This window comes from Morone saxatilis, unplaced genomic scaffold, assembly GCF_004916995.1.
Source record: "Morone saxatilis isolate NCDOM2014 unplaced genomic scaffold, NCSU_SB_2.0 Contig22, whole genome shotgun sequence".
Lineage (NCBI taxonomy): Eukaryota > Metazoa > Chordata > Actinopteri > Moronidae > Morone > Morone saxatilis.
Window position 1 is genome coordinate 24,405,257 of NW_023339785.1, and position 18,760 is coordinate 24,424,016.

The 18,760-nt window shown below is 40.4% G+C and overlaps 1 protein-coding gene and 1 long non-coding RNA gene across 2 annotated transcripts in view; both read right to left on the bottom strand.

Annotated features, from left to right (window-relative positions):
- glra1 (glycine receptor, alpha 1) overlaps positions 1-12,260 on the bottom strand; it is a 112,002-nt gene extending 99,742 nt beyond the window's left edge. The window contains exon 1 of the mRNA XM_035668975.1: positions 12,205-12,260. Within this exon, the coding sequence (XP_035524868.1) occupies positions 12,205-12,260 (56 nt within the window). The remainder of the gene's footprint in view (positions 1-12,204) is intronic.
- Positions 1-18,760, bottom strand: part of LOC118333375 — a 598,798-nt gene that overhangs the window by 439,046 nt on the left and 140,992 nt on the right. The window lies entirely within an intron of this gene.

Below are 18,760 nucleotides of genomic sequence, written 5' to 3' on the forward strand. Positions count from 1 at the left end.
AACACTCAGGAAAGCAAAGGACTGCTCGCTTCCCTGGCACTAACAGATAGGCTGCCTGGCTCGCCCAGCAAAACACTCTCTCATCACTACAAATGAAGGCCTGATACTCGGATGGCTGAGCTGCGTCACACACTCCACTGCTCCAACAACACCAGAACCCACAGCGAAAAAGTCACTTTTTCACATTCGCAGGGCAAAAAGTCAGTTGGATTTTTTTAAAGGCATCGTGGTCCATTCAGGAGCTTTACTGAACTTTGTGCAGAGCAGATTATCAGGTAAACACTCACTGGGTCTTTATGTTTGTTGTTGCTGCAGAGGTTCGTGTTGGCCTGTGTTTTCTGCTCCTGCTGGCTGTTTGCTGTGGTGCCAACATTTCCAACATGCTGCAAACTCAGATGTTTTCTGTTCAAAATCTGCTTTCTCCTCCAGAATGCACTGGAAATTTCTAAGATCACATGAATCACACTTTAAAGTGGCAATTTCGAAGATTTTCATTTAAATAAGTGTCTGTTAATTCACAGGCTAACCTTGAATTAGGTAACACATTGCTGATTGAGCCTCTGGCACAAAGTACTGCAATATGAATATATTTGCAGGTTTCTGTGGCGACATTTCAAGAAAAAATGCTATATTACTGAGAGATATATATATATAAGAAAATCACATTATCACATCTGATTAGTAAACATTTCCTTTTCATTTATCATACAAATCAATGTAGACACTGACTCACATTAGCTCCCGGGCCACTATTAACCCTCTGCTGTCCCTCACACTGCTGTGTGCAGTTTTCTTTGCAAAAAGTACCTGGCGGTTGTTGTTGGTAAAACACATTCATTTAGGAATATACAACATAAATACAAAACTGAAATAATCAACTTCTTAGAACTAGAAAGATCCTCTTCAAGAACAGGTAATAAAACAGGATTCACCTCATTAATGAAAAATATGCTTTTCTTCTGAGAATAAGATGTGAAGATCGATACCACTCTCACGTGGCTGGGTTGAGTACAGGCTGTAGACAGATAGTAATCTAACATAAAGACTGGAAGCAGGGGGAAACAGCTAGAATGACTCAGTCCAAAGTTCAAAACTACACCTCTGAACACCTCTACAGCTCTCTGATCAACATGTTGTATCTTGTTTGTTTAATCTAGACAGAAAATGAATGTTGCTGTAAGTATTTTTGTCAAGCAAGAGTTTATCCATCTGCTCGATACTTACAAGCAGCCTCTGTAGCGTGGGTTGCCGGAAGTGGTCAGTGAGCAAATTATCTGTGATGACAAGAGTTCAGGAATCCACTGCATCCGGTTCACCAACAAATAGCTATAGCATGTAAGATGGCTAGCTGTTTCTCCCTGCTTCCAGTCTTTATGCTAAGCTAGGCTAACAGCCTCCTGACCCATTTCTCTGCTCTTCTCTGATGCACATACATGAAATCTACTGGAATAGATACTGGAATATACTCATCTTCTCGTCTAACTCTCGGAAAGAAAATAAATAATATTTCCCAAAATGTTGAAGGTCTTTATCACAGCGGCTCTTGTACTTTAGGGATGCATATCCCCATAAACCAGTAGAGGCACACTAAGCCTGAAGCTTCTCCCCTAAAGATCAGGGGGCAGTTAATGTTTGAGCCTTGTTCCCAACACTTTTAGCATTTAGCCAAGGTTGAATTACAGTGAGAAATGGAGGACATGTGTCAGTTGGACAGAACACAGGGCTGTTGATGGATGCCGTATTAGTTCCTGTGGCAGGGACTGAACCTGTGACCTTCCAGTTACTTAAATCACCGAGTCCTGCATCTCTAAAGGTTATCTCTCTCCTCTTTTAAACCGTTGGAACCTTTTTGACATTCAGCTGATTCTCCGAGCCAGAATGTAAAGTTTATGTAACAACACTGAAACGTCAATTAAGATCACATGCAGTTATACAAGCAGAGCAATGTAGACTGAATAATGCTCTTGTAAATTATGTTACTCGATCAACTTTATACTGTGCAGGTTTGGTGTAGTCCAGGTTGAGAAAAGCACAGACACTGCGAGGGTTTGATTCCCAGTGGGGATGTGTTAAAAATGTATGTACTGTGAGGCACTCTGGACACTTTGGTGTCCACCAACTTCAATAAGTTTCATGTGATATTAAAGTTTCTAAAATTAAAATGCTTTGAGGGCAAGTTGGAAATGAAACATGAAGTCTATATTTAAATTCCCAAACAGCAGAAATTTGCACAGTTTCAGTCCCAAGGGGCTGCAGCTCTCGCACAGAGATGATTCCTCAGCATGTTTCATATTTAGATGTCCATATTTTAAACTGATTAAAATATTTAATAATTTCTGCAAACAACAAGTAACTGCATTATTTGGCTGGAAATAATTAATATTATATATTCTCTTTATTAAGGGATTGTTGTGAATTGTTTATTTGATTTTACATTACATTATATATATATATATATATATATATATATAAAGTGTTTATATTATGTTTAATTTTTCAGAGTGTGATTGTTTTTAAATCTGAAAACTTTTTGCATCTTAAACAATACATATTGCAGTATTATTCTTTATTTCTTGTATCTGTGTAAGTTTTAAACATTTTAAAGTCAATTTAAGATGTGACGAGTATCAAAGTGAAACTGTGAAAACATGACCTGATTTTCATATAATCAGGGGCACCACAAAGGGGCCAGGCCATGGCCCGCTGATACAATCAATGCCCCCTGACTGGTCCCTCCCTCAGGAGCCGCATATGCATAATAAGCTTCTGAGTAATGAGTACTGTATGTATAATATGCTTCTATCTGATTTTTCACACAAGGTACTATTCATTATATATAGTACCTAGTGTAAAATATCCCATAGAAACATATTTAATGTGAAAGAAAATAGTAATAGTTAATGTGAAAGAAAATAACAAATGCAAATGCATAGTCAGCCACCCTGTCTTACACTGGTGGCCCCAGTTGTCCCACTTGGCCATCCCTATGCAAAATTACAGCAAATGTTTGCTACCATATGCAAAGTCTAAAGGACAACGAATACACTGAGTTGAGTTTAATGTTGAATTATTTCTGGATGAGACACTGAACAAACAGGTTGGTTGTCTGTCTGTAAGAAAACACTCAAACTATGATTAAAAAACAACTTGAAAACTCTTCCCATTCTCTTTCTAAACAGCTTCTGTTAAACAACAAAACAGAATGTACACATCTGTCTTCTGCTGCTAACCAAAATGTACTGTAGCTCCAAACATTTCCAGGAATTCACCTTCACTGTAACTTGAGAGGACATTGATAATATACTCTGGTATTTATGGGGCAAATCTGTCTCTGTCTGCTAATCAATAATGTATTATCATACATCAAGTTTTGGAAATGAACCTGCCCAGAAGTTAATTATTGTAGAGATGGTAGCGAACTCCACCAGAGCAGTCGATTGTTTTTCATTAGAAGACTCGGGAAATTGATCACAGAAAAAAAATATATATGTGTCTTATGATTTGTTATGATGGGAGATTTGAGTGATAAATATCGGCTGGGTACCTGCAGAACAAATGAAACAGCTTGAGGGCAGGTTCATAAATAACACAGTCACTTTAATTTGGCTGAAGCGGGAGTGTATGCTTACTGACACTGGATGATTTCTGAGAGGGGCAGCTGGCAGGGGTGTGTGCTGAGCTCTCCATCTTCCTGTAGTGTCCCTGAGCAACACAATAAATCCCATCCAGCTCCAGAGGTTCTGGGTCTGTAGCTGACCCTGATCCCTGAACTCTGACCCGTGACTTTCACGTTTACCACAGCAAGAAAAAAAGATAGATCTGTCCCTCAGGGAATCAGAGGAGGATTACTGAAGTTTGAATTAAGTGCAACCATTTAAAGTCTTCCGAGGCTTTTTGTTCACTACGCTAAAGTAAAACTCCCTCTCAGATCATTTTATCATCCTGTTATCACTCTGAAAGTTAATACCTAATGAAACATTAGAAGTTTCTGTTTTGACAGACCAACTTTCTCTTGCTTTCCTCTGCTTCCTCTGTTTCCCAGCATGCTATTAACCAACACAGAGCATTGTGTTACTATTAGGGGCTGCTGACTATACTGAAATATCTTTTGCCATATTCAAGAAAAGAGGATCAGTTGCTGTTGCTGATTAAAAAAAAGAATAAATAAAATTGTTCAACTATATCATAGTGATATAAACATTCAGAATTATTGTTTTACAGTATACAACATTGATGATTTTATGCAAATGTTAGTTAATACATTGGTTTTAAAGTTTTGTTTTACACATGAAGAGTTTGGTCTTCAATACATCGTGTGATGGCCTAACCCTAACTCTATCCTTAACCCCCTCATCCTAACAGTAAACATTCATTTAGCTATTTCATATGTGATTTTGCTAGTTTTAGCTATATATATATATATATATATAGTAATACGGTGATATAATAAATATATATATATTTTTATATTTTATTGTCTCCTAATATTAATCATTTAGAAATCACAGATGTGTTTCTGCAGTGAAGGATGAACAATATTAAACAATGTGTAACAAGGTTTGCGGCACCTTCACATATGTGCACACCTGGTCAGTTACTGCAGGATGCAAGTAAGTGAGTAGAGGTCAGTTTCAGAAAGTTACATGAACTGGGCGAAGCAAACTCCTTTCTGAGTATCTGAAATAAGCCACTTATTGCTCTTGGGCCATTAGAAAAGCACTCTGTTTGCAGTATGTATTCTGTATTTAATGTATTGTACATTTACCTGTAGCATATTGAAGTCCTGTAGCATATTAAAGTCCTGTTTAAAGTCACTACAAGGACACAGACTTTAAGTTAGGGTTAGGGGTTTTGGGGGCAAGTCTAATCTTTCAGTTCTCTGAATACTTTGTATTAAAATGACACCACATTTGGACATTATCCATCAAAATCTGTTAATAATGTTTTTAACAGCAGCTGAAACCTAATATAAAACTCCAGGTGCGTGACCATGCAAAGCCTGCCAGTCATCATCTCATATTACCTGTTAAAACTTTCAATGGGACTGTTGGCGATGGATCTAGTCTCAAATAAGTCAAGTGTTACAAGAGTCCGCTGTCTTCTTAATGACGATTCTCATATTAGTCTGAAGTTATTACAGTTTTTTTCTGGTCCTTTGGCTGCCAAGAAAACTCTTAAAAGTCTTAAAATCCTGGACTGCTGCAGTCATTCTGGATAAATACTCTACTGAACATAGTAAATCTGGAATGTATGACAGCAAGATGGAACATCGATCCGCCCTCTACAGTCGAGGCCTCGCATTCCTTATCAATCAAAAAACATCACAACAGTCAAGTCTGGGTCAAGTCTGACACGAGTCCAAGTTTCAGGTGCAGCTTTTGGAATTTACAATAACTCTAATATGATATAAAAGCAGCAACAGTGCTCGATATTCCCCAGTGAAAAAGGCACCGGAGAAAAAAGACTTTTTTTTTCTCCTTATTTTGAGCTTCTGGTTCGACCTTGCACTTCACAAACAGCCCAGAAGAGAGACTCTTTTTCTGTGCCATGTGTTCTAAGTTCTAGGTCGAACGTACAATCTGGTTGTAGAAAAATGGAAGCAAGCCTGCGACGTGACTGTACAACACTGATGACAGGCAACACTGAGTAACAACGCTTATACAGCTAATGAATGCCACAATACACCAGTGTGAAATATCACTCAAGGTAACATGACATTCCATTAAGGCCTTCTGTCGCAGCTGTTTTCTCTGACTGTCTACGTGGAGGCTAACCTTTTATTTAATGAACACACTGCCAGGACATTCAGTCTTTTCTAACTCACTATGTTCTCTGTAAAAAGTCGGGCCTGTCCCAATTTCAATCCCGCCAGTTCAGGATAAGGACTTTTATTCAATATCAAGACTCAACACAGTCTGACATCCAGGGCTTCTTTACTTAAAATAATTTTGGAAAGCAGACGAATGACCTTCTCTAAATCGCCAAATTTCAACATCAATTTATTTCATGAACCGGTAGCGTCGGATTTAATTTGCTCTGTGATGTGATTGAGTGTGTGCGTGTGTGTCTCCTGAATGGCCGTGTGTGAGATCCCTACATGCAGCTGCGTTTTCAAGGCCAGCTCAAGGTTACCTTCCAGTAGCAGACAGGTAAACGGCTGAAGGCACAACTGAATATTCACCCAGCTAATAGAAATTATAGATTACATTATCCATATAGATCCTGCATACATTTTCCCCTTCAGCAGCTACTTGATAGTGTTGCACATAAAGATCTGTGAAAGCAGCGCCCATATTTCAGCCAGAGGTAAAATGTTTAGATTACGTGTTTATATGGACCGCTAGCTGTTTCCACTTGAGAGAGTAAAGAGTTTTATTGAATATAGAAATTCATAGAGGAAAAGGTCACTCTCTGCACATTTCGTTTCGGGTGAAGATGAATAGTTTGCAGGGCTGTTGCCTGCTTGTGTGCATAGCAACGATCTGTGAAAGCACCCGGAAATGAGAGAGGCGATCAATCTGCGTTATCACAGGGAGGTGGGTGTGGACCGCGCGAAGCACCTGATCAAAAAGGACAAGAACCTTGTTTGTTTCTCCGGAGAAGCCGAGCTCTCCAAACCTGGAGATGCTTTATTTGTTGTGGTTGCACTGCGACAAATGAAGCTGTAAAAACACACAGCCACAAATCACCTCCAACACCTGATTTCTTTTTTTTTTTTTTAAGTAAACATGGTGTAAACAGAAAAGCCTGTGCTCTTCTTCCACTCCTGCACAACTGTGAGATGATAATTCAGTCCATAATTGTATCTAAATCAGTGAATACAAATTTCCCTTGAGAGGAATTTGTAGCAAACTGTACATATGCTCCAGTTTTAGCTCTTTTCCTGAATCTGAAACACACACACACACACACAAAGCTGGAGCCTCACACACTTATTCATGAACGCAAACATCTAGAAATATCCAGGCAAACACACACAAACATTGTGCTGCAGAGGAGAGCCGTCCCCAAAGCTTCCTGTGCTAACCTCAAAGGTTCTGCTGTTCCAACAACAACCTCCTGCCTGGTAGAAAAGCAGTGAGGCAGCGATGTCAATGGCTGTCCAAAGGCCTGTCAGTCACTTTGACTGACTGATTGGTATTCCCTGATGGTCATGGGTTGTACGTTGGCATTCTAGAAACGCAACGCTGACTGGTTTGATTAATCATTCGCGTCAGAGCGTTCGATAAAACCGGACAACGTGCTTGAGGACTGAGGAGCACGTCATGTTCACCTTGTGCACTTCAAGTCTTGTTCCTCTGGCTCAGATCTGGGCTTTCGAAAGTCTCATTAGTGTTATGATTAATTTACAGAAAGTCAACCATACTGGAGGTTCTGAGCTCATCAGCGGCAGCAGAAACGGACTGTACGATCGCTGATTTGTTTCCTGTTTAATCATCTAGCTGCAACACAGTATCCAAAATGACTTCCTTGCACTGTTCCTTATAGGTGTAATTATGGTCACCATAATTGTCCAAGGTCACTTTGCTTGAAAGCCAAAATCCTTTGTTTACTAAACAAATATTTCCATTGCATTTAATGAAAGCTCTTCATGTGATTCGCCCCTAAGCTTTTAATGTGAAACAAGAGTGACCGGAAGTGATTCCTTTAAATTAGCAGTAATTAACACAGCAGATGGCTCAAAGCTTGCATTCTGATTGGTGAAAACTAACAAATTACCTTTCAATTGAACCCTGGACATATTGTGTACTATTGTGAGGCAGTTGATTTTCATTTAAATTAGCTAATATAGTTACTGGCTTGCTAACAGTTTGGGTTAACTGTATCTGTAACTGTATGTACTTTATTTAACTCATTAGGATCCAGCTCAGATTATAGGAGAGAGAAGATGACTGGTTGCTCTTAAAACTTCATCAGAAGATGTATCTGGTGCTTTTGGAAATGAGGAAAAAGCAAAATAAACAAAAAAGCACTCCAAAAAATAGTAATGAGGAAGGAATATATCAAACTGCCTTTACTGTGAAGGCTAAATCATTAAAATAGTTTGCTTAAAGCCCTTACTCAAGAGTATTGGTGTAATGACTGAAGGTAAAACAGACAATAAATATATCCATTCAGACTATTTACTTAAATAATTTCTGCAGTGCAATATTCTATATATATATCCTATTTCATTCATATTGTACATTCATATTCGGAGAAGCTCTGCTTTGTCCAGAAAGTTATACCACTAAAAAAAACTAAATTTAAGTTGAGAAGTTCTGGCAACAATAGAAATTATTTCACCTTCTTTGCACATTCTTTCACCTTTCTTGGCAGAATTCACAGATTTGAACCTGAATACAAGATTAAAGGTTTTGTTGAGATGAATTTCCTGCAGGTCCAATCTCAATCTAAATTCTCAGTCCTCCTCTCCTGCGTCTTTGATGAATAGTAGGAGCGGGGAACGGAGAGAGAGAGAGAGAGAGGGGAGAGATATGTGCGAGCAATAAATGTGTATTCATCAGGTCTGGCCCTGGCCATTGACAGGCTAATCAATGTTTAGTAATAAGGCTGAATGTGGAATGAGGTGTGGGGGGTCTGGGTCGGGACGGAGGGGAAAGAGATATCAATTAAGCGGGGAACTGCAGAGTCCAGGCCCGAGGAGCTGAGACGGCAATATCGCGACTCTGGTTCATTAACTAAACAGTGTGTGCTGAATGCAAAACTCCTGCAGCCATCCCCCCTCCGACACCACCACCCAACCCACCCATCCCAACTGTAAACGGCTGCCTCATTCAATGGAAATGAGGGAGTCGCTGCAGCAGGTAGAAAAACGCCTTTGATAGTTCACATAATGAAATACCTCAGAGGCCGAGCAGGGAAATAATATCCGCATGTGAGGCAATAAAGCGAAACGTGCAGGGTGCCTGCAGGTTGGAATGCAAAGCAGGAACCAAACACATTATGAGATATTTGCATACAATTCGCATTCTGTGGAAATTGGGAGAAACAGTAGGTAAAAGTAAATAGGCTCATTCCCAGCAGTTTGTTCCCAAAATGTCATTTTTCAAAAATCTGGAGCAACTTTTTTTTACAAACAACTGTTGCAAGTTGAATAAAGAATGAAAGATTTATTTTAGTTTCTTTATGTTAACTGTGTTTTGGGGTTTCTTTATTGCTCTACTACACTATACTTTTGAGGGAAATGTACCCCACGACATGCACCTGATAGCTATAGTTAGTAACCATTAGATGATTTTCTTCCCCCATACAAAACATATGATCAATAATACTGGTTATTTTTTTGGACTCTCACAGTCCTATTTCATCATGGTAGGTTCTACCTTCTTAGAGGTGTAGGTATGTTCCTAAAAGGTTTTTGAATCACATAAAATAATTGATGCAGGAGAGTCAGAGATATCATGACTTCTAGTCCCTACATATGCCTCGCAAACACTCCTATGATTCCCATCATGCACCTAAATACCATCTTTCATTAGATCCTGCCTGCCTGGTTTAGATGTATATCTTTCAAACTCTTCAGCCCCTTTCAACATTGAATTTGTGTAAAATAAAAAGAAATAAATGAAGTCTTAAAGCTTAAATATTATAAATTAAACTGCAGGCTAAACAGTACATGTCAAGTCAACACATTTCCATGTGTAAAATCTCTTTGGAAGTAGTTCAAATGAGCTCGACCAACTACAACATTAAAATGCTTCTAATGCACCAATAATGATTCACTTTTATATATATTTTTTAATATTACACTTCGCCATTAGCCATTCGGAGTCATCATGAGTACTTACACTAATACTACAGAACACTGTGCTAATATTCATAAAGAGCAATTTTCCTTGCTCAAGTATCTTTAGACTGTGTTTTTGAAACTTTCACTTAAATAAACACTGAACACTATTTCCATAATTCCATCTCATACAAAATCAAAGTTAATACATAAAATATTGACTTATCATGTTGAGAGTCTTTAAAAAAACTAAGTATTCGCTCGATGCGTTGTGAGCTCAACAACGCCCAAACCAGATGCTATTATTCAGGTTCCCAGGAGAATTTAAAACCTGTAAAGGGCAGTGAAACATCAAACTCTTTCACTTCACAAAAAATGCTTTCACCTTGTTGATGATGCATTAGACGTCCCACAGTGGCCTGAAGCCAAACACCTCCAGAGTTCAACTTCACCCTCTAAGTCCATCTATCGAGCACACAGTCCTCTAATGATGCAAACATGTCTTCAGAATAACCTTAAAATGTCATTTTGTCATCCCTGCTTTGTGGTTTGATTGGGTCCTTCTCCAGTTTCCCTTTATCATTGATCTTTCTGATGAATCTTTATTTTAACATGTTTCAGACTAGACTTAAAAATATACCCATCAGCCCCTGGTTGTGACAAATGACAAAGTTCAAAAGCACCAAAGTCAACAACCATGAGACTTCACTATCAACACAAAACTAACTACCAAATCCAGCCAACACAAGTCCATTCAATAGCACCAACTGGTGGTAACAACAGCCATGTTTGCCTTATTTGCCACCCACAAAATGACGGCTGTACTTCATATTTTGGACAACGTCCCCCTTAAATTTCACAGCAGCATTACCACACACCCCGCCTACTGCTGCGACATTAACACGAGGATGTGGTTGCTAGGGGGTTCTGCATACAGCGTGTGAGAGGGCCTTGATGAATAGGCAACTTTGGAGGCAGCAGGGATGAGTAAATGTTGCTTCCAGCAGGGAGGGAAACTGGAGATGACCTCAAAACCAACATGGGTACACCAGGGAGGAAAAAAAGGAAATATGCAAAAAATATAGCTGATTGTAGCTGCTGGCAAATAAACTACCTCAAAGTATGACGTCAAAACATATTTGACTTCTGAAAGTAAAGAAATGTATGTCTAACCGACCTGTTGTCTTCTTTCTCTTTGGTGTTTTGTGGATTTGGCTTGATGTGCAACCAGAGCAGCAGCAGAATGAATTGTTAATCAATTAATGGATTGCTTGTAATGAAAGAAGAAATTACAACCCGAACCTCATAACAACTGATTCATCTGATTGAACCGGTGAGACAAATGAGGCAAATGAGATGAGGAGGAAAGAAGGGCTCTGTAAAGCAGAGGCAGAGAAATAATTGATCATTCACATTTTGGGATAAAAAAGTCACCTTCAAGTGGACAGAAAGCCGTCTACCTTCTAAAAAACTGACTGACATGAGCCACACGGGCTTAAAGATCCCCTCCAGACATGTTTTATGACATAATACAAACAGTCTGCTTGGAACAATAATGTGTGTCTGATGTGTTTTATCCTCAAAGAAGTATAATTTCCACATTAAAATACTTTAAAACACATCTACTCCTGCTACGTCATTACAAATACCAGAATCTATATATATGCAATATATATATTTAAGACATATTTTCCTGCTGGAACCAAGATGTCTCCTACTTCACTGTAAAGTCCATTCTCAGGGTCTGTGCACTGGTGGTTTCGTGTTTCTGCCTTACACTTTGTATAAGTTGCACACTGGACCAGGATTTACTTCCAAACTATCTATGATATCACAAATCATGCTCATAGGCCCCGCCCCTAAAAGATCTGATTTCCAGTGAGCTCAGAGAAACTTTCCTCTTTCAGCAGATGAATGTGAAAACATCCTTCTAGTGTCAAACTCTGCACAGACAGCATTTAAACATCAGACTGTAGGAACAAAAAGAAACACTGATTTTTGATGGGGTGGGGGGTTAAACATAAGTGTGTGTGCACGCTTGTTATTAGGAGTCCTACATAATCATCTTAATGCATGCACATGTGCCTTCAGAGTCTTCTTTTCTCTCCACATGCCTGTTGAAATTGTGGAAGAGCACGTCATAAACGCAGCCTGCCCACTAGTGGTCGCTGTTTTGCTGCCCATACAACCCTGCGTGGATCCAATGCTACTTAATTCAACTCGCTAGTACGTGCATGGCTGACATGCACATGAGCAACAACACGCACACAACCCAGAGGCAACTTTCACAAGATTTCACCTGTATTCCCTTTTTTTGTCCCCTCTGAGACTCCTGAAGGGAGCTTTAATGTCCATGCGCGTCCCAAATGGCAGCAAAGCAATAAAAATGCAAATTCCAATTTTATCAAGCCCCACACAAATTACACACACATCACTATTTTCACTCGTGAAGTCCATTTCAAGCCTCTGCTTACCTGATAAACACTATCGTTTCCCACAAATAGATCCCCAGCGCGTTTAGTCGGCACATTTTTGCCAGTCTCATTTGGTTGGGGGGGGGGCGTGAGGTGTTGCTAAAGGGGGGTGGGGGGTAGGGTTGCGGGGGGGTCACATCTCTTGAGAAGGTGAATTCCCTCCGAAAAAAAGAGAAAATCCCTTTTAGTGGTGGAGGAGGAGGAATAGGAGGGGAGGGGGGTCTGTGGTTATGGTTTAATGACATCCCAAGGGATGAGCCGAAATCGATATGGGGGGAGAGATTATATAGATAGAGATGATATATACAGATAAGTCGCCGGTGAATGAGACCGCGGAGAAAGCTTCATGACCATAGAGGAATGAACAAATGCCTTGTAGTTCCCGCTCTCACGCCTACAGAGCACCGACACACGTGAGCCGCGAAGACACACAAAGATCACGACCCCAAATGGCTGATTCAGGACAACGGACAAAGAGCGCAGACCGGCGGGGCTGCGGGGCCTCAGAGATAGAAGATTTTTTATGAGCTCGGAAAGAGGGAGGGAGAAGAGAGAGAGAGAGAGAGAGAGAGAGGGAGAAGAGAGAGATGGTTAGAGGGGTATAAGCCGCTCACAGACTGCTAGATTATTGACACACAATTACTAACCACAATTTTATCTTAAGTCCAGTCGTGGATCCACAGCGGTTTAAGGGTAGACATATTCTTCAGTGGTGGAAGAAAGAAAAAAAAAAAACAGATCAGGGCTGTTTCTTTTTGGCTGTGCGGGTAAGCTGCGTCTCAATGCTCCAGAGGTTTCTGGCAAACTGTGCATGTGCGTATATATTCCTAATCCCACTCACAGGAACCCCACACAGAGGAGTGCTCACATCTGCGGTTTTCCTTCACATGCATCCCAGAGGACAAGCCGGAGGCGTCGCTCTGGATCCGTGCGTATCGGCTTGTTCGGGACTCCGGGCTGTGCTGCTGCCTGCTGCGTGCTGCTCAGAGAAGGGAGGATCTGCAGGTAGACAGTCTGCCCCTTTTCTTCATTCCTCTTCTTCTTCTTTACTCCTCCTGCTGGCTGTCTGCTGCTGCTGCTGCTTCCTCCTCTCTCGTATGTCTCCAGGCGAGTAGTCGTAGTAGTGTCTTTGGCGTGAGCAAGCAGGTCAGCTTACTCCATATGTTGGTGGTGGTCAAGTTGGAGACGCACCGGCGGCCGCTGCTGCGCTCCGCATCTGCTCCCATCCGGGCACCGCTTCCGTCAGACAGAGAAAAAGAAATCAAATCCCCAGCAGGTGAACGAGTGAGAGTGTTACAATAGCGTAGAGACCTGCGTATCGGACTGATGTGGACCCTCTTCCATGGCAGGAGAGCGGCAGCGACACTGGCCCCTGTCCGACGCACACACACGCACACACACACGCGGAGGGACAGTACAGACAGCACAGCCAGCCTCGGTGCGCTCCGACACTGTATTTTCTTGCTGCAGTCATTTAGCAAACTCCACAAAACGCACCTCGCAGTGGACAGACACGCCCACAAGATGCTGTCATTGGCCAGCGCGGCCCTGAAGCCCGTCCCTGATTGGCCGCCGGAGGTGTCACTGGCTGGACATGAGCTCTGCCCCTCACGCATAGATCCCCCTGAGGAGAAATCACTGTTTAAGAAGTTATTGGTGAGTTCAGAGGGAACTTACAGACATATGATACTATTAAAGCGATATATAATGTGTCTGTGGTGCTCAGCAGTGAGCTCAAAGAAGCTTGTGGTGAGGGAAAGGAAGTTCTTACAGAGGCAATTCAAAGTGGGGGAAAAAAAAGGAATCACAACATTTGAAAACACAATAAAGAGGAAATAATCAATTAGAATTAAATCTAATTAAAATATACTGCAAAGTGAAATAAATCATTGAAAATGAGTAATAAATGTTGTAGAGTTTCAGTGCAGTTGTAGGCCAAATGTATATATTAGAAAGGGCTGTAGGTTAATATTAACGACAGGCACAAGGAAGTATAACATTTTAGATTATTTCCTATGCTTATAGGTCATTTGCTCTCTGAATGTATTTTAAAGGCCTATCTTGGGACTGGCATTGCAAATTTGTCTACTGATGTGATATATTCTGGTTCGTGCTTGTCCCTACACATGTAAACATTAAACACATGTAATCCTATGTGAATTGGAACTTTTATAGCAAGATATGACCTGAGGCAATTTATTAAAGTTTTACTGTTGTTGTGTTTGTGCTCAACCCATAGGAGTATTCCATGTAATTAATATCTCAGTGAAATTCAAAATATCAGAAAACTGATGTTTTACCATTGTGCTTCATGGTGTAATATTTTCACATAGTGGCTTATTGTGTGTCTGTCAGGCTGGGAGGTATATTCAATTAAAAGTACTTTGTGGCACAAGGATCTCCCACACATTTTACAGTGTGTTTAATAACCTGCCACTGTTAAGGATATTCTGTTAGAAATGGTGCCTTGTATAAGTTTTATACTGTAGGAAAGGATGAAATCCGGTGACCTTTGTTGCCATGGCAACAGTATTAAACACATGGCTGTGTTGGGTTGGTTAGGTTTTGGAAAACATCATGGCTTGGGTTAAAATAAGTACGTTAGTTCAGCATTTACATAAGGTAACTTTCTTGAAATAATTTAAATACGTTACATAAGTTCAAATAAGTCAACGCTGCATAAGGTTTCACACGGGACACAAACTGTTCTCCTGGGTTAAAGTGTCCTGTGTTTGTTTGACCCATCCATCCACCCTGTTTCTTTGCATACTACGCCACCTGACTTTTTTTCTTCTGACACACTCTCTTATTAAGGTTACATACATCGAGTGATTTTCTTGATATTATTTCCGACATTGTAGTTTGTAATATGTATCACACACTGTATATACTATTCCTGAATGGATGATTTTTTGTTTCTTTTAGGGTCTATTTTTTACTAGTACTAATAGGTAGGTCATTCCATGCAAAGCAGCTCTGGTTCAGAGCAAGTCACCTCAATGACTGTTGGCCAGGCTGCCACCAAATTTGGTGCTGACACAGACTGAACAGTCCCCAGTGGATTCCCCTCTGGTACTAACAGCCAAACCTTCAACCTTTAAATTGCAATGGAGATTCTTGATCTTGAGAGACTGAATCCTAAAGATTTTACCACCCACTCCCCAGAGGAGGTGATCTTAATGATCCCATCATATGTCTTTTAGCTTCATTCTCTGACCACACTTAAATTTTTAGTGCAACTAAACTAAAGTTGACTGATTCTGGTCTGGCATCATGACACAGCGGTTTCTTGGTTAAAAAAATTGGCACTGTGGGAAGACTGACAATTAGCCAATCAGTGCCACGGATGGGACTAACCCCATTGTCAAGCTGTTGTCAGCCTGTGCTCTGTGACCAAGGAGGAGTAAAAACAACATAACAACAATGGCGACCACTAAGATCGACGCTGCTATTGAGGCTGTTCTAAAGAAGCATGTCTTCTCAATATCACCCAACATCGTAGCTTGTTTTTACTTCCCTCCCACTCTTAAAACCCAGGAAAAAGCAGTGTTTTGGCACAGCTACGCATCAGTGTCAACTTGAAATGGCGTTAGATTCAAGTAGATACACTACATTGGGCTATAGTGATTGAAGAAAAATCATATCCTTCCTTCACAGAAATCAGTTGGAGTGGAGTCAGTGTCAGACGCAAGATGATACGGAGTGGAACAAGTTGACAGTTCTGTATGATATCTGTATGAGGTCTCAGTGTTTTGCTTTGGTTTAAATAAGCGAGGTTTCGCTGCTAACCTACCAGTGATTGATATTACACGGTTTTCCACACTGTGGTCTCTGCGGCAGTTTTACATCATCTGCGTATTGATGGTTACAATATAATCTATATGGTACTCAACAGTGCACTTACACAAAGTGAGTGGTACTTTACAATATTGTTTATATTGTATGATATCTCTGCAATGCTGTGATATTCTAATAATGTCTTCTGTGGTATTACTGTAGCACTTTCTATTTCTGCACACATGCACGCACACACTCCTCCTCCTCAGGACCGTTTTGTCCGAAGTGTCCGCTGGAACGTGACTCTGATTCTAATGCCTGCAGGCACTAAAGGAATCACAAGGCTGAGTGATACTGGGACTGAAGAGCACACACACACACACACACACACACACACACACACACAGAAAGACAGAGGGGGAGAGCTGCTGAATATGGATTTGATGTCTTCATTAGTGTTAAAGGAAAGCTGCTCCTTCTACAAGGCGTCTGCCTCAGACTCAGACCCCTGAGTAAATAATGGAAATACCTCATGTGTCTCATGTCATGTCAAGTCAATATTATTTATATATCTCAATATCACAAATCACAAATTTGCCTCAAGGGGCTTCACAATCTGTGCAGCCTATGACGCCCTATATCCTTAAACCCTCAGTTTAGATGAGAAAAAAAATTCCCCATAAAACACAAGGAAAAAAATGGAAGAAGCTTACGGAAGAGCTGTTACAGTAAGTCATATCAAGTGGAAAAAATAAGGCAAACAGGGCTGTAAAAAACATGATGCTACCTGCAACAATCATTTGTTATATTTGCAGTGATTGCAGTAAAGACCCATTGGCCAATGGCAATATAAAAAGACAGGGGGAAGAATGTTATGTGTGTTTGAAAGAAAGATTTGCTTTGTTTGGGATGGCTTTTTAAAGAGTATGATTCAGAGTTGGATGATAATTCAGTATTATTTTGGTGTGACTTCTGGCAGAATTTTATTGTCATGATGGTATGATTTTATCTGTTATTCGTCTACTGCTGTCCAAATTCATTACTATTTTTCATTTATTATTAATTATTAGAAAGCTGAAATGAAATGTTTTTTGTTTTACATAGGTGAAGAGTTTGGTATAAGACAGATCATATACAAGTTTTATAATGTAATGTGATTTTGCATACATTTTTGATATTGTGATATACTGGATATTAACCTTATCAAAATAAGATAATATAATAAAAATTATTTCACTCATATTGCTTAACCCTCCTGTGGTCTTCGGGTCAATTTGACCCGGGAGGACAAAAGGTGAATAGTAAATGGGAAGACAATACGAGGGTTAACATTAAAACTAAAACTTTATTTTTATGATTAAAGGTTTTTATTATCTCTGCCAAGGAGGTTATGTTTTTGGTGTTATTTGACTATTTGACTTGACTATTAGTTTTGGTGAAGGTCTTTTGCTTTCTGAGTGCCCTCTTCTGCAAAAGTGTGAACTATGGAAGAAGATATTCCTGTATTTTCTTTTAAATCATTTTTATCATTATCATTACAGAGTTTTCTCAGTTGGTCACCACAACAGAAAGAGGAAGCTGTCCAACAGGACAATTTTCTTTTTATAATTCAGTGGAAAATGGAATGCAAAGGAAGCATGATGAATATTTAAACCATTACACAGCCATTATAGGTCTTTATGTAAATGAAGAGTAGAGTGCTGTGGTGGTTATTTATAGTCACAGCAGGATGTAATTGGCTTCAGTAGTTGTTTGGAGTGGCTCGACCCACCCGGCTGACCCATCACTGCAGAAAGTGGTGCACAGGGAGGACGGTGGCACAGCGTGGAGCAGCTCAGACCAACAGCTGTGTGACTGGAAGGTCCTGGTTAAAGTCTCTGATGGAGCAAAGTGAAACACACTTCCCTCCTTAACTTTCACTTTGTGTGTGAGCCCTCCCAACTACAAATTGTGATGTATTTTCAAACTGCTTTTAAATATACTGCTGGAAACATTGTTGTGCCATATCTATGTCTGTGCTGTCCAAGAGCTTTTTGGACTGACAGTTTTTGACTGGCTAAAAGATGAATCCAGATTATAACAACTTGGCTGATTTTCCAACCCGGTATCACGCCAAAGTGAGTAATGCACACACTGGTTGCACCTTGGCAGTGTCACATTTTGCCTCGTCTAGGCATGGTAGTGTCACATTTTCAACACGTTCTCATTTCACAGTCAAAATACGCTTGGAAACGAAAGCAAGGGTGTAGGGGTGATACGAGAGAATTGCAATCTGCAACAACACCGCTAGATGCCACTAAATCCTACATACTGGACCTTTAAAAGAAGTTGACTTGGTTTCACATATGACTCCAACAGCAGTCACCTGAATGAAAGTCCTGTGTTTGTTTGATTTTCTTACTTTTTGTACCGCACCTTCATACATGTACTTTAATGTCTAGACGAGGCGAAACGTGGCATTGATTCCTCTAGTGAATTGGTGGTTCTGTTAGACACTTTGTCTTGAAACTGAGCTGGACTTTCAGTCTTGACCATTGTTGCATCATAAAGTAACCTTACTTTAGAGAAAATGTCTGCGGCAGTAGCTCAGTGTGTTGAGACTTGGCTTGGGAACCGGAGGGTCACAGATTCAAGTCCCACAGACCACAATATGGAGTGTGGACTGGTAGCTTGATAGGTGCCAGTTTCACCTCCTGCCGAGGTGCCCTTGAGCAAGACAATCTAACCCCAGGAAACTGCTCATGGGTGCCGCTAACATGGTGAGCCCATCACTCCACCA